The sequence below is a fragment of the Melospiza melodia genome, chromosome 1 (assembly GCF_035770615.1).
Source record: "Melospiza melodia melodia isolate bMelMel2 chromosome 1, bMelMel2.pri, whole genome shotgun sequence".
Lineage (NCBI taxonomy): Eukaryota > Metazoa > Chordata > Aves > Passeriformes > Passerellidae > Melospiza > Melospiza melodia.
This window is the reverse complement of record NC_086194.1, coordinates 57,157,000-57,173,786: the sequence shown is the minus strand read 5'-3', so window position 1 is coordinate 57,173,786 and position 16,787 is coordinate 57,157,000. Positions and strand designations below refer to the sequence as shown.

The 16,787-nt window shown below is 39.6% G+C and overlaps 1 protein-coding gene across 1 annotated transcript in view; it reads right to left on the bottom strand.

Annotated features, from left to right (window-relative positions):
- Positions 1–16,787, bottom strand: part of LOC134429056 (dual specificity calcium/calmodulin-dependent 3',5'-cyclic nucleotide phosphodiesterase 1A-like) — a 104,292-nt gene that overhangs the window by 47,549 nt on the left and 39,956 nt on the right. The window contains exons 7-8 of the mRNA XM_063176498.1: positions 9,611–9,711; positions 7,744–7,872 (exon numbers count right to left, since the gene is read on the bottom strand). Of these exons, the coding sequence (XP_063032568.1) occupies positions 7,744–7,872; positions 9,611–9,711 (230 nt within the window). The remainder of the gene's footprint in view (positions 1–7,743; positions 7,873–9,610; positions 9,712–16,787) is intronic.

Below are 16,787 nucleotides of genomic sequence, written 5' to 3'. Positions count from 1 at the left end.
ATCCCATGGGTGGCACATAATGGATGCTTCACCATCACAGTTCTGCAACACTGATGGTATCAGTTTGCTTTGATCTTCACCCCCTATAACCACCTCCTCCTCCCAACCCATAAGTATAATCTGTTGCATAGTTAACAGCGTTTGTTTGATGGCAAAACCCACTTTGAGAACAATGTGGATTATTTTTTCCGCTTTCTCAAAAACTTTCTGTGCCATTTTACCCCAAAGGATCATGTAATCAATGTACTGTATGAATGGAAAAAACAACATATTTTGACTGGTCCAGAGGCTCCATGTATTCTTGGCATAGATTACCTTAGGAGTGGTTATTTCAAAGACCCAAAAGGACTTTGTTGGGCTTTTGGGATAGCTGCTGTGGAGACAGAAGACAGTAAACAATTAAACACCTTACCTAGTCTTTTAAAGGACCCTTCTTCAGTAGGACATCTGAGGGTTGAAGCAGAGCAGGTACCAACTGCTGCCAAACAGTGAACCATTGACAATACCACACTGACTGAGACTGTGATTCCGATCAGTATGATGATCCATTACTGGAGATCCAGGGAGCAGTCAGCAACTAATCATGGCCTGAATGAAGTCACATCCCCACTGAGTATTGCTGTGTCAGACATGCCAGAACTTCAGTACGAATTGGGATCCAAGGCAAAAAAGTGGTGCTACCATTGACATTGCTAATGCATTTTTCTCCACTCCTTTAGCAGCAGAGTGCAGGCCACAGTTTGCTTTCACTTGGAGGGGCATTCCCTTCACCTGGAAACAATGACCCCAGGGGTGAAAGCAGAGTCCCACCATTTGCCATGGAAAAAGGTGAAAAGTGAGAACATCTACAGTACATTGATGACATGATCCTTTGGGTTAAAATGGCACAGGAAGTTTTTGATAAAGGGGAAAAAATAATCCACATTGTCCTCAAAGTCGGTTTTGCCATCAAACAAAGTAAGATCAAGGGACCTGCACAAGAAATTCAGTTGCTAGGAGTGAAGTGCCAAGACAGACATCAACAAATTCCAGAAGAAGTGATTAGCAACATAGCTACTATGTCCCCTCTGACCAGCAAGAAGGAAACACAAGTTTTCCTAGGCAACATGGATTTTGTGGGGATGCAAATCCCAGGGTACAGCCAGACTGTAAGCCCTCTCTACCTTGTGACACAGAAGAAAAATTATTTTATGTGGAACAACAACAGTACTTTGAACAGATTGCCCATGCAGTAGCCCTTGGGTCAGTCAGGATGGGACAGAATGAGAAGAACATGCTCTACACTGCAGCCAGGAAGAATGGTCTTTCCTGGAGCCTCTGGCAGAAGGTGCCTGCAGAAACTCAAGGATGACCTTTGGGTTCAGGGATACAAAGGATATGAGGCCAACTACACCCCAACAGGAAAAGTGATCTCAGCAGATTATGAAGAGGTTTGAGCCACCTTAGAAGTGATTACCACTGAAGCACTGGTCATTCTCACACACTGACTACCAGTGCAGGGCTGGATATTAAAATGGAAAGTCTCTTCCACATATCATGCCACTGATGCTAGATGAATTAAGTGGATGGCTCTCATCACACAGCAAGTTTATACAGGAAATCCTAATAACCCTGGGTTCTTGGAAATCATACTGAACTGGCCCGAAGGGGAGAATTTTGGAGTATCACTTAAAGAGGAAGATGAGTAGGTGACGTGCTGAGGATACCCCACCCTGTAAGCAGCTATCAGAGAGTAAGAGGCAATACACTCTCTCCACTGATAGTTCTTGCTGTATCACAGGGTCTAATAGGGAATGGAAAGCAGCTGTATGGAGCCCTAAACAGTGAGTTGTGGAAGCTACCAATAGACAAGGTGAATTCAGTCAGATTGCAGAGCTGAAAGCCATCTAACTGGCTATGGATATCACTGAGTGAGAGAAGTGGCCAAAACTCTATCTCTACACTGACTCATAGCTGGTAGCAAACCTTTATAGAGGTGGCTGAAAAGTTGGATAAAAGCCAATTGGCAACACAGAGGAAAACCCATCTTGGCTGCTCAAGTATGGCAAGACATTGCTGACCAGGTAGAGAAAATGATCATGAAAGTTCGTCATGCGGATACATATGTGCCTAAGAGTCAAACTGATTATGAGATTCACAGCAATTAACAGGTACAGCAAGCTGCCAAAATTAGTGTCTCAGGCAAATATAGATTGGCAACACAAGTATAAGTTATTTCTAGCTTGGTGGGCCCATAATTCCTCAAGTCATTAGGGAAGAAGAGTTGCAACACACCAATGGGCTTGTGACCAAGGGGTGGATTTGACCACAGACGCTATATCCCCAGTAATCCATGATTGTGAGACATGGGCTGCAATCAAACAGGCCAAGCAGGTAAAGTCTCTGTGGTATGGGGGGCATTGGTTGGAATATAGGTATGAGGAGGCCTGGCAGATTGATTACATCACACTGCTACAAACCCACCAAGGCAAATGCTGTGTGCCCACAATGGTAGAAACTACCACTGGATGGCTGGAGATGTTCCCCATTGCTTCGTGTCACTGCCCAGTACACTGTGCTGGGCCTTGAAAAACAGGCCCTATAGCAACATGGCAAGCCTGAAAGAATTAAGTCAGACAATGGGACTCATTCCATAAATAGCCTTATAGACAGACACCTGTACCAGCTGCTGGGGAAGTCAAGCAGAGCAATGGACTGTTAAAAGCAACACTGAAGGCAATGATTTATGGGGCCTTCAAGCTGTGGCATCTGCATTTAGCAAAGGCTATCTATCTGGTTAGTTAACACCAGAGGTTCAATTAACTGAACTGGCCCAATCATTACCTCTGTGCACAATAGATGGAGATAATGTCTCATGACGCGTATGAGAGTGATGTCAGGAAAAACAGTTTGGGTTAATCCCACTTCAAGCAAAGGCAAACCCTGTCATGGAGTTGTTTTTACTTGAGGACCTGGTTACATATGGTGAGTAATTCAGAGGGACAGGGAAACATGTCATGTACCTTGAGGGGATTTGACTTTGGATGAGAACAGTCTGTAATGTTGAATTGCATATGTAACATTTGTTGCTGAATGGCAATGCCACTCCATGTTGGAAATAACATGAACAATGAGAATGAACTGCTCCCATTAGATCAGTCATGGACCAAATGAACTCAATCCACATCTTGGGTGAACAATCAGTGACTACTGAAACAATACCTGTATTTGTATGTAGTTGTTTGTATGTATATATATATATATATATATATATACATATAGTTAAAATATATTAATTGGGACATGATATAGATGATATGGAATAAAGAGTGGCTAGTCTTGGGTGGGCAACCCAAAAAAGGGGAATTGTATTCTATTATTCCTCTATGTCAGTCCATGCAGTTTGTGTTACTGTCTCATTAAGACCCAGGGATCAGAAGTGGATCCAGAACCAGTGTTTTGGGTCCATGGAGACTGGAGGTGCCAGGGTCCCTTTAAGAGTGGGGGAATGCAGGCAGAGCTCTCTTTCTTGTTTCTCTGTGGGCTGCCAAGAGAGTTTCCTGGGCATACTCTCCGGGCCAGGGCAGAGAGAAGCAGAAGCATTCTTTAGTTTCTCTCTGAACTCTGTGGAAAATTGCCTGGTGCAGGTCTCTGAGAAACTGCATTTGTCAATCCTAGACTGTTTTGGAAGAAATGTCCTAACAACTTTTTGGTCACAGTTGCCACAAGGAATCCCTGTCCCTGCAGCTGGAATAGGACCTTTTCTTTTTTTTGGGAGCTTTGTTTTTGCTACTGTCATGCAGGACAGTCATGCTTGAAAACTGATCCTCCCCTCTTCCTCCATGAGTTACAGCTTTGTAACTCACCTGCTGCCCCCGATCCAGCTGCCACTGTTGACAGAGCTGCCACTACTAGGAAAAACCCTGTCAGGTGGTATGGAGCAAATGGTTCAGTAAAATTTGACTGGTTTTGAACAAGAATAGCTCCCCAAGTTCTCCAGGATTCCTTTCTTTTATCCTTGTTCCCCCTTCGTTGCTGTTTGGGGCAAGAGGGAGTTTCGTAATCATGGAGGTTCAGTTGTACTGCTGGTTTTTTGGTTTTTTTTCCTTTGCTCTGTCTCTCTATCACATGGTTGGGAGAACAGATCTTCTCCACCATCTTGTCTTTGTTGTCTGGCTGATGTCGTCTTCTACAAAAGTCTCCATATTGGGGAGGGGCATCTCTGCCACCTTGTTTTCTTTGTTCTTGTGGGAGTCCATAGGATTCAGAACTTTGTATCTTGTGGTTATTACTGTTATCTTGATTATGGCTGGGTTTTTATTTTAGAAAAAAATACTTTGATTATGGTTGGGTTTATTGTAGCAAACTTACTTTTCAACTTATATTTTCTTGCATTTGTCTCTCTTTGTTGGTGACAGGGGAGGGGTTAAACAGAAAAAGAAGGTAGCTTGTTTCCCAAGCTCCACCCCATGAATTGTCTCTAACCAAGACACTTCTCAGGGAAAAGCATCCAGTTCTGTCTTCAGAATTGAAAGCAACACCTGTGTGGCAATCAAGGAAATGCAGATCATAGCCACACAATGTTGTTCCCAACTGTGAGCAACACTACAGTTGTTGAAACTGGCCTAAAAGACATACCAAGAGCTGCACTACACATTGTTAGCTTGCACTTCTCTCTTCTATACTTCATCACACAGTACCCACTGGTGGCATCATTTTTTTTCATGTTTCTCACTAAGCTGAGATAATTCAAAGGATAATTCCACTTCTCAAAGAAAACAAAAGCCACAATCTAAAGGCTGATCTCCATCAGTCTTTACAGCAAACGAGCTCAGCTGGCTTACATAGAAACCCACAGACAATGAAGTCTGCTAACAGTGACAAGAATTTATAGAAGTCTAAACCAGGAAAACTTACTGCACAGTTACAATAATTATGTCTCCTGAACTGATCTATGTGGTTAATTTTGTTCAGTCAAAGTCTCAGAACTTTATTATTACAGAAATAATTAGGAAAACACTACTTTAGAAGAAATATCATTGGCTAATTCTCACTAAAGGTATAAAACTCAGAATATGCATGTGCCCATCCTGAGTGCATAGGAACAAAATTTTACAAGAAAATGTTACATGATCCTGCTACCACTCACACACTATGACTTATGAAAAAAAGCATATGACCAAAGTCAGTAGAAAAAACATCATAGTTTCTCACCACAATCTTGAAACAAATAAAAGTGATTGACAAAGAGGGTTCAGATTTATTTGAGGGCAAAACACCAAGCAGCTTTACTGAGAAAGTTAGTATTGAATTCAAAGTTACTTCCTGAAGTTGTACTCCTATACAAAGCTAAATAACTGAACATTTTGCAGATATCTTTTTATTCAGCCTTTATTCAACCTCTTTATTTTAATTATTATTTTTATTTTATACTTGGCAGTAAAGATTTTAATAAACTGCATGGAACTTACTAACAATTAAATATAGTGTCAAAAATGATATCTGTAACATTATATTGGAAAACATATGTTCAATTTGCAGTTTTTCTTAGCTCACTGTCATCTGGCTTTGTAAGAGTTTTTTCATTTTATAATTTGCACAAATGGGATTCACAAAATGCAGCAACTCAATTAATTTTCTAATATTTAATAAGCACCAGAGAAATGTACATATTTCTCTATGGAGCACTAGTAAGCATTCAACTCTTTTCTTCTTGACTGTAGCCCAAAAGTTCTCTTCCATTCTCATCTGCTTTCCTTACAAAATCCATGACCATTTATTTTTCAACTGTGAAATGTGTCTCCAATTTTCTATGTATCTTTCCTGAAAAATATGTTCCCTAATTAGATGACAGAATACAAAAAAGTTATAAAATCCACACAGATACCTAGGATTGCAGATCATCAGATCTTCTTTTCCCAGTAATGTGAAAAAAGGAGTCAGGGCTCAGCTCAGAAAGGTACTCAAGAATTATATTCCAAAAAACATCACTTAGGCCTTTTGCAGAGGGAGATTTATCAGTCTACAAATGTGAAGTTTAATTTGGGCATATCATATTAGTTGCCCAAATCATCTTTCAATAAAAGTCCTACTTTTAAGTCTTAGAATGGGGAAACTCTGGGCTTCTTGGGTTTTATGTTTCAACAGGCTTTGCTGAAGTCAGTTGATGTTTATAGCACTTCCCAAATGTTTGCCTATGGGATTTTGTAGTGGCAGTCAAAGGAAAAGCACGTAGAAATCACAATGTTTTGGAATTACAGCACTTCCACACAATGTCCTTTATTTTTCAGCACTGCTGTTTGATTACGAGCTAGAAAATCATACTTGAGAGAGAACAAATAAGCAACCCAAAGCATTGAATATTTTTTGCTCAGGCAGTCAAAATATTTTTAAAGGGATGGGTTAATTTTTAGAACTTTGGTTCTAAGTACATTTTATCAGCAGAACACACACATTGGCACTACAGAATCAATGAGAAATATCTGAAACTGGCTTTGATTCAATCAGAAACTTTAAACAGTTCAAAATAAGCTCAAAATCAGGCTAAAGTCTTTTCCCAAAGTCAGTATCTATGCAACGAAGCATAATCAATTAGCTGCTCCACTCCAAAACATGACTTTTCCTTGTAGATGGTGGCTCTAAGACTGATGTTTCTAGTAACTTAGTTCCTTATGTTTCGTCACTAACATTAAATGAAGCAGTAATTTTCTGCCAATATTTGCCAAAGCATTTCCATATGTACATAAAATAGAATTTTGACATTGCAGTGGATATATTTTCTTTCTGTTTCTTCTTGCTGCTTGTCATGACACTGTTCTATATATGGAGAGTAGAATTTTCAGGGCACTCCTCCACAACATTGACTGAAATCAGCACTATAAATTCCTGGTGTTTTACTATAGGATCAAATCACTGTCGACAAGTTGAAATAAATAGGAAACTCAGGTGAAACACATTAGCAAGCAGAGCCTTCACTGACCATCTTGGTAGAAGTCAGCCCCAGAGGCAGGCTTATTTCCCCACATTTATATTAAAATTAGATTAAACAACTACACAGCACTATGCTACATTTAAGAATATGTAGAAGGCACTGTGTGTCACATAGGATTTCATAAGCTGCTTCCACTCCCATGAAAAAGACCACGGGGCTGGATCCTTCCTGTCTAGCACAATAGGCTGTTTTTAAATTATCACCCCTTCAAATTAATGAAAAACAGAAAACTCACTTTGAACTATTAGAAAGTTAATAATGGGCTATTAGAAAGTTAATCATGGGCTCATTTTGGCACATAAATCATATATTTCACGAGGCTTATTTTAAATTACAGCTTCCTAAATCTTCTAAGCATATGTAGTAGATCTATGCTCCCTGGACTAGATTATGTTTTGCTTTCAGTCCCATTTATAATTTCCAGACAGGAAGTGTTAAATTAGATAAAGGTTATATTTATACTTTAGGACAAAGAAACAGCTAGGTCTACACTTAATTACATGTATACAAAGAGTGTCTCTGTGATACTTAATAATTATATGGGAGTCAACCCATGTATCCTATAACCCATTGTCACAAAGCCTAGTCTTACTATCAGAAGTGAAAATTGAAAGCAGGAATAAACAAAACAAACACCTTTTAAAGTTCTTTGTCTTGTAGTATAGAAAGACTAATATGCAATGTACAATAATGCATATTTTTATTCAAACAAGGTAATACCAGTCTATGATGGTGCTCCAATATTCCTAGGCAGCCACCATGCTCATTTTTACCTCCAATCATCCTTTGAGAGATTAGATAAAATATTCATCTCTTCATCATCTTGCAAAAGACGATACGCCGCACTAACATGGTGATTTTCAAGCACAGACCGGTCATTATATAGAATGGCTGAGTCTGACCTAGCATTTAAAAGAAAAGATGGAAAAGGTTGTTTTTTCCCTGTCTAAAGAGACTCAGAAGTTTTCCTTTGATCAGCTACAGCAATTAAGTCTATAGAATAGATATGCGCATTTTAAAAGTTCTTGTAATACTATGTTAATTGCTGTTACTCAGTAAAAGAAATCTAAAGAACACTGAAAAATCTATTTCACCAGATGAGACTTGCCTAACTGCCTTTTTACATACTTGAAAACAAGTACTGAGTGCTGTGAGAGATATATAAACTTAGAGTAGAACCATGTGGCTTTTTCCTAACTCTTATGGATGTCTCTATGATATTAAAATCTGACTGTACCCAAGTAAGCAATTGCAAGATGTGACCCAATACAGTTTCCAGAACAGCAAACTGGCTGTAAGCAAGATATAACTCAACTGATTTCTGACATCTGTGTGCTAGACTATACTGTCTGGAAAGGCAATTGCCAGTGGGACAGAGTAGGATCAAAGGTACCTCATGCCTGATGTTAAGCCCCAGAGCAGAGATCTGTGATTGATGAATGGGTAAACTGGTCTGAAGACAAAGAAGTTAACAGCAACAGAAGGTGATAAGTTTTGTTATAGTTGTCACTCATATCTGCTTCAAAGAGAGCAGTGTATATTTGTATTCCCTGACACTTCACACCATCTGATGTTTAATGTTAGAAAAATTAAATTACAACTGTCCTTCCTTGAATATTTTTACAAGTATTTGGAAAGTACAGCAGATCCCTAATTCCTGTATGCCTAAAGTTGCAGGAAGAGTAGTGTGGCTTCATCCAGAATAGAGACAGAGACTTCTTTCTACATTCCCAGTCTTTAGTGTGCATATGTGTGCTTTATCCTGGAAACTATTATTGATGCACAACATGATTCAGCTAACACACTGCAGACATCTATTTTTATTACAAACATGTAATCTAATTCAATTACAATGCATTTTAAAAATGCCCAAGCGTGCAGTGTCAGTCAAGGACATTTAGACATTTTGGCATTTCTACCAGTACACTCCTAATGTCAAAATTATACACAGACATTGGATGTCCAATCATCACTGAAACTAGAGACTTCATAATCTTGCACACTTCTGAATTTTGCTGCTGTCTTCATCTTATTTTCCTCTCTGCCATCAACCCAGAAGCTTTATAAAATACATAGCTCCGTCTAGGTTGTGATCAATTAATTATGCTCTAGGAATTTATGATACTTTAAAAAAGTATTTCCCTGATTAAGTAGTGATAAGCATATACCCTTGCTGCAGGTGTGGCTTTCCACTGAAGTGAAAATAGTATGTGTAGTGTTCATATTCACTGATGAATGCAACAAACATGACTGAATGCCTGATTTATGCCAATATTGTCTAAATCCTCAAATTCAACAAGGAGAAAAAACTGTAAAATTACAGTAGCTTCTACAATACTTTGTCAAAATACATCACTCTATACATCCTTATGTCTTTGAAAACTTTACATGGAAATATTTTTGGAACTTTCTTTTTCCTGGTTATTAATATGAAACAGCGCTCTGGAATGAAGAATACATTCATTCCATTGTGAATGTTTGAACAAGAGAAAATCAAATGTAACCTGAAAAAGTTAACTTTCCTCCCGCAACACTTGAAAGCAGAAGTTCCTGCACTTTTCCAAGGTGGCTGTGCTGTTATTCTCCAAAGATTTCTCCCTCTAATTCCTGACCCTTCATCATGATTTACAGTGGCCTCACCTTGTCTGGATGTGAAAATTGTTGGTGGTTCCAGTGTGTTCATAATCATGTATGGCAGCTGCAAAAATCATAGCGAAGATCTCCAGCTCGGTCAGCCAGTGCTGAAAAGAGATTACAGTGCAATCAGGTAAGGTGTCATTTTCTCAGGCTTTTTTCTTCTAAAATAAGTTATTTATCCTCTGTTGAAAGTCAGTGTTGCATGTCATTAGCTTTCCCCTGAAGTCTGACAGCTGTTTTAAAGGAAACTTCTCTGGCTGATACGTAAAAGCCAAACCAGTGTTCGTCCTGGGCTTTCATCTAAGTAAATTGAACTACAGCAAATAAGGTCTAAGGCAGAGAAAGGGGAACTGTGCCCTTCTGAAAGAGCCATGTTTCAAGGAGAGAAATGAGGAAAACTCAAGAAAGTCAAGGTTCATCAAGGGGAACTTGATGGTATATGTGCAGGTAAACGCATACCACCACGGTATGTATTTTCAGTTCAGTTTAATTGAGGAGCAGAGACTCAGATACAGAAGAATGTCATTTTTTTCCAGAAAACAAAAGTCTTTGTCAATCACTGAATCATGAGGAGAACAAGGAAGATAACTACAAAAGATGTACCTCTTGTTATTTGTTTATCATTTTTAAAACACTTGAGAAAGCTCTGAAGTTTGTGGAATTTTTCCTAATTCCCTAGACAATGCTTTTTGTCTAGGGAATTTTTGCCTTAGATTTATAAGTTATTCAGATGCTTTTAATAATTTGTATCTCAGGCAAATAATTTCATTGTCTGGTTTTCCACAGAAAAGGTGGAAAAGGAGTCAAAGGTTTTAGATACTGTAGATGCTGTAAATATTTGTATGAAATGCTTAAATGTATTGCATTTAGTAAAGCCTTTATCACAGTGACTGCCAAATACTTCTGTAACACCTCATTGTCAACCTGCAAATGTTTTGACAGGCATTCATATACAAACTGCCTTTTAATTCAAGGCCCAGCAAAGGCACTAAGGCATCCAAAATCTATTCTAGATATCTTCTAGAGCTCAGGGGCCACCGCTACTATGTTAAGCATGTGCAGGGAAGCACAGGTAACAACGGGACTGCACACAGCAACCTGTCTAGCTCTTTATCTGTGTTTCACAGTCATCTCTGCATAACCAGTGAAGAATGGAGCAAGTCTCAGTATTAAAGATCCCCTTACATTAAAGATGTAGATGTTTTTGAAAAGACACTTTGCACAATGCTACTGACCATAATCAAGATAGTTCTTGGGTTTGGGTTGTTTCTTTTTGTTTGGTGGGTTTTGATTTGGTTTTTTTGGGGTTTTTTTTTGGTTTTTTTTTGGTTTTTTTTTTTTTTTTTTTGGTTTTTTTTTTTTTTTTTTTTATTTGTTTGTTTTGGGTTTTTTAATAGCAAGGGAGACAGCATGGTGAGGAGTGCAAGAAATTATCAGAAACAGAAATGTCACTGTTTTCTCATATCTACACATAACTGATCCAGGATATGACTGGAGAGCACTGATGGTGGAGAAGTCTGTTCAATTTTGTTTCCAGGTGTGACATGTGAACAAGGAATGATTGCCAAATGATTAAGAACATTAATTCAACTTTCAAGCAACAATTCCCAGCAACTGCGAATGGAACTAAGATTTCCAGGCTACATGTCTAGATCTGGACTTTCATTGCCCACAAGGGTCTGCCATTTCCCAAAAGGAGAGACTGCAAATGATAGAAAAAAATCAGGGCACACATGCTCAGAAACAGCCAGAGCAAGTCTGTATTATGGTTGCAGAACTCATTCAAGACACATTCAGCTAGTCCAACACATTCACTGCAGACCACCTGGACAGCATCTGATGATTCCCACACTAGCAAGATCTCATGACCCAAGTCTTACAGCATCACTAATAGGTTTGAGGTTTCCTACCTTGTCTCTTAAGTCACATACAGGGAAAGTGCTGACTTGTATACCTTACCAAAGCATCTCTTGTTAAACAATTTTGGGTAAGGAAGGTTTTCAAATATGGTGTAGTAAATCTTATTATTATCAGTATCTTTTATTAGCAGTATTAGGTATCATAACAGCATTCCAGGAAGATCACCCAGAATAAAACTGGAATTACAGATTGTAATTTTTGGTATTAAATAAAGCAGTGTAAGTAGAACAAAGTCAAAATAGGCTTGTGAGTAACACAAGGGAAGTAGCTAGAAACTCTTAGTCCCTTTTCTCCTGCCACAACCTTGCAAGACAAAGCAAACAAGACAGCAAAGATCCTGAAGAGAAAGGATGCCATCTCCATCAAAGTGCTGGCTTTTCAATTCACTGCTTTGTAGTAGATTTCATCATGGAAACAGAAAGCTAATTTTTAAACAACAAAGCCATCAAGACCAGCAGGACTGTATCACAAAAGATGAAAAGAGCAAGGAAATGTAAAAAGTTTTGATTTCTAAAGGGCTAATAAAACCAATCCAGAATAAAACCTTATCAAAATTTCTGGGATGGTAGTAGGTCAGAAATGGTGAAGGGTAAAAAGTATGAAATACCAAGTATTTGCTTGCAGAATGAAAACAAAGGGCAAGGAAGCATAACTGACTTTCAAAAATATACAATAAATGTGAAGCATTAGCTCCTAGGGTGGCTCATTTGCATGTAAACAAAAGGATCGATGAATATAGAAAGAAGAAGGAAGAAAGAAGAAAGAGTAGTGTATCCAAATCTCACAAAAAAAGAATGCATTTCCAAGAAATTGCTACAATGTATGTAATTAACTAGTTTCCTTCCCAAGAGTTTATTAACTTCTATTCAAAAGCAGGTATTTTCAAAGCTTATGATTATATGCTTATTATCAAAACAGGCTAGTGGAGAAGATTATCTCACTTCCCTTTAGTACTAAAATATGTGACAGAAGTCCTGCGCTTTCATAGTTTTTCAAGTCTGCTGCAGGAAATAGTCTCCTGTAATTCTTGTCAGTATCAGAGAAAGAAATCTTAAGCTTTACAATTTTCCCACCATTGTGTAGGTTAAAAAAGAAATGGTGGTATTTCCAAACAGTAATAAAGACTAATCAGAGAACAATACCAAAGAAAGTAATAATCAGAGCTGAACAACAGAGTTTAATAAAGGAAGGAATGAAATAAGCAAAAAAGTGTGTCAGCTCTTGGAAGCTGTCCCTGCAAATCATGCTTGTATGCCAATCCGCTATGAGATAATAGCATGGGGTGACTTTATGATGCTGAATTGTATCCCCATTTGTCTGTCTCGCCCAGAAATGAGTTTTGCACCTTTAAGACTGGTTCTGAGAGCAAAGGGGAGGAGGGAGAGAAGAAGTGCACACTTTGTTTTCAAACAATGCAGTCACTCCTCCACATTCCTGCTCCTGAACTGTGTTGTCTGTGGACAGACAGACAGCGGGACAGAGCTCTCCTTTGTTTTCAGTTAGTTTTTAGCTGGCTGAGGCAGAGAAGTTCCCTGGACTGTGGTTTGTTTTTTAGGTTTTGTTTGGTCTTTTTTTTTGTTTTGTTTGTTTGGGGTTTTTTTTTGTTTGTTTTTTTTTGTTTGTTTGTTTGTTTGGTTTTGTTTTGGTTTTTGTTTGTTTTTTTTCTTTTCTTGGGACTGTATAAATCTGCTCTGGACTGAACGCCCAGAAGAGCACCGGCAGCTCACACCTGTGGCCCCTGGGCCAGACTTGCGCCGTGGCATTTCCAGCACAGGAGAGACTGACAGTCTTCGGAGTGGTAAGATGTTTTGTTGTTTAATATTGTTCATTTTTTGTGCTGGTGAATGCTTTGCCTGTTAAAGAAACATTTTTTTCCACTTTTCTCCAAGGGAATCTTTTCCCAGACTGGCTGGGAAAGGGGCCACTTCTTCTTTGCTAGAAGAAACTCCTTTGGAGGTTTTCTCCCAAATTTGCCCTAAAGCAGGACAGATAAACATCAGATTAATTCCAAATTCTCTTTCAACATTTTGTCTATGAGAGAGCCAAAATCTTTGTAGTTCATACAGTAAAGTATAACAAACTAACTTCAAAGCATCATCCTGAGGGAAAAAAATAACAGGAAAGCTGATGAAATTTTGTGAAAGGGGAGGGAAAGAAGATTTAATTGAAAATAAATTTTTTAAAAAATGAGAGATGAAATAAAACTCTTCAGAGAGTTCATAAATAACAGGGAGCATGACAAAGGCAAATGAACCATGTGAAGACAAAACAGAAACATGTTTCTTACTTTTAAGACTAGCACAAATTTTAACTATATGGACTATTTAAATATGAAAAAAACAATTTTCCACATTACAATTAACTAGAAAGATTAGCAAGAAAAATGAGGGGTTTTTTTCCTATTTTTGTACATAACTTTTTAAACGTGATCTTCATCCCATTGGTGAAGAATTAAACCAATGGCCCTAACATACTTCTGAAACCAAAATCTTGTATTCCAACATGTCCAAGTTACTTACATAAATATTGTAGAAGTGATGAACTAAAGAACTATACATGCTACAGTAATGATAAGATAGTTATGTGAGCAAATCCTGGAAAGAGGAAAATTTATCTTATGTTTCTTTATTGTGTGTGAGCACATTATGCACGTAAGAGGCCAGCCCTGCTGTCAGCAGGACATTAGGACTGATAACTTCTCATTTTCAAACTACGTTAATCTATGCATTTTGAGATTGGTTGTATAGTTTAAGGAAGGTAAGGCGAAAACAAAGAAGAAAGAAAAAACCCTAAAATCTAAGTTTAAAAAAGCATTTAAACAAGAGAAGCAAAGCTGAAATATCACAGTGCTGCGAGCCTGTGGAGTGGTTTCCTGTTGTGCTATATTTGATCCTAAACCAAATTACAGATATGATGCGGGTGTGGGAATGATTAGTACTTGGGAATATTTCTGGAAAGCAGAAGACACTCCTCTGGACCACAACTCTATCATACTGGTTTGCATGGACTACTGTTTATGTAGCTAATTGCAGTAATAGGCTCAGTTCAGGCACTGGCTGCAGTGCAAGAATATACACACTAGCCTGCAAGCACACATGTTACAGGGCTTGCAAGGGTCTTTCATGGGTGAAGAGAGAGATGAGAATCTTGACTCCATGATCAGAAGGCTGGATTTATTAATTTATGATATATAATACATTAAGACTATGCTAATAGGAATAGAGAGCAAAGTTCAGAAGCTTGCTATGCTAAGAATAGAATAGGAATGAATTAACAAAGTTCTGTGTCCAGGCAGAAAGCAAGAACAACTCTCCTGTGAGTGGTCAGCAAATCCAAACACTCACAGAAGACCAATCACAGGTACACCTGTTGCATTCCACAGCAGCAGATAACCATTGTTTACATTTTGTTGCTGAGGCCACAGCTTCTCAGAAAGGGGAAAAATCTTAAAGAAAGGATTTTTATGAAAAGATGTCTGTAACACACACACTCCACTTCCTATTTTCTAGATGGAAGTCTGGGATGTGTACATTCTCTTACTGCTGCACATATTTATGCATATTGCACAGATTCACTTCTGTAAAGGGTAAAAAAATGTTTTTATAAATACATCAATGGCAAAAGGAGGGGGGCAAGGAAAACTTCTGTTCTTTATTGGACATGGTGGGGAATACAGTTACCAAAGGTGAGGAAAGCTGAGGTACTTAAAACCTTCTTTACATTAGTCTTCATCAATAAGACAGGTCATCCTCAGGACAACCAGCCTCCTGAGCTAGTAGACAGGGACACAGAGAAGAACAGATTCCCTGAAATCCACAAGGAAGCTGTTAGTGACCTGATGAGCCACCTCCATGTTCAGAAGTCCATGTGACCAGGTGGGATCCATCCTGAGTGATGAGGGAGCTGGCAGAAGAGCTCACCAAGCTGCACTCCATCATTTATCATCAGTCCTGGCTAACCAGGGAGGTCCCAGATGAGTGGAAGCTGGCCAGTGTGATGCCCATCCATAAGAAGGGCCAAAAGGAGGATCCAGGGAACTGCAGGCCTGTCAGCCTGACCTCAGTGCCCAGCAACATGATGCAGCAGTTCATCTTGAGTGTGACCACATGGCACTTACAGGATGGCCTGGGATTCAGACCCAGCCAGCACAGATTTAGGAGGGGCCAGCCATGACTAACCAACCTGATCCTTTTATCACCAGGTGACCCGCCTGGTGGATGTGGGAAAGGCTGTGGATGTTGTCTGCCTGGACTTCAGCAAAGTGTTTGACACCATCTCCCACAGAATCTTCCACCCTGGAAAAGCTCACAGCCCATGGCTTGGACAGGTGCACTCTTTGCTGGGTTAAGAACTGGCTGGATGGCTGGGCCAGAGAGTGGTGAAGAATGGTGCTGTCCCCAGTTGGTGGCCTGTCACTAGCGGTGTTCCCCAGGGATCTGTGCTGGACCCAGTCCTGTTTAAGATCCTTATTGATGATCTGGATGAAGGGATCGAGTCTACCATTAGCAAATTTGCAGATGACACCAAATTGGTTGTGAATATCAATCTGCTGGAGAGTAGGAGAGCTCTGCAGATCAACGTGCACGGGCTGGATTGATGGGATGAATCCAACAATATAAAGTTTAACAAGCCCAAATGTCAGATCCTGCACTTTGGTCACAACCACCCCCTGCAGAACTACAGGCTGGGAACAGAGTGACGGGACATTGGCCAGGCAGAAAGGGACCTTGGGGGTACTGATTGGCAGCAGCCTGAACATGAGCCAGCAGTGTGCCCACATGGCCAAGAAGGCCGATGGCATCCTGCCCTGTACCAGGAATAGTGTGTCCAGCAGGATGAGGGAAGTGATTCTTTCTCTGTACCGAGGACTGCTAAGGCCACACCTTGAGGACTGTGTCCAGTTCTGGGCCTCTCAATTTAGGAAGGATGTTGAGATGCTGGAGCATGTCCAGAGAAATGTAACAAGGCTGGTGAAGGGTCAGGAGCACAAGTCCTGTATGGGGCAGTTGAGGGAGCTGGGATTGTTTAGCCTGGAGGAAAGGAGGCTCAGGGGAGCCCTTTTGACTCTACACCTCTCTCAAAGGACGTAGTAGACAGGTGAGGTTCAGTCCTTCTCCGAGGCAACAAGTGACAGGACAAGAGGACACAGCCTTAAGATGCACCTGTGGAAGTTCAGCTTGAGCATTAGGAAGTTCTTCACAGAAGGAACGATTGGGGATTACAATGGTCTCTCTAGACCTTATCACTCTCTACAACTCTC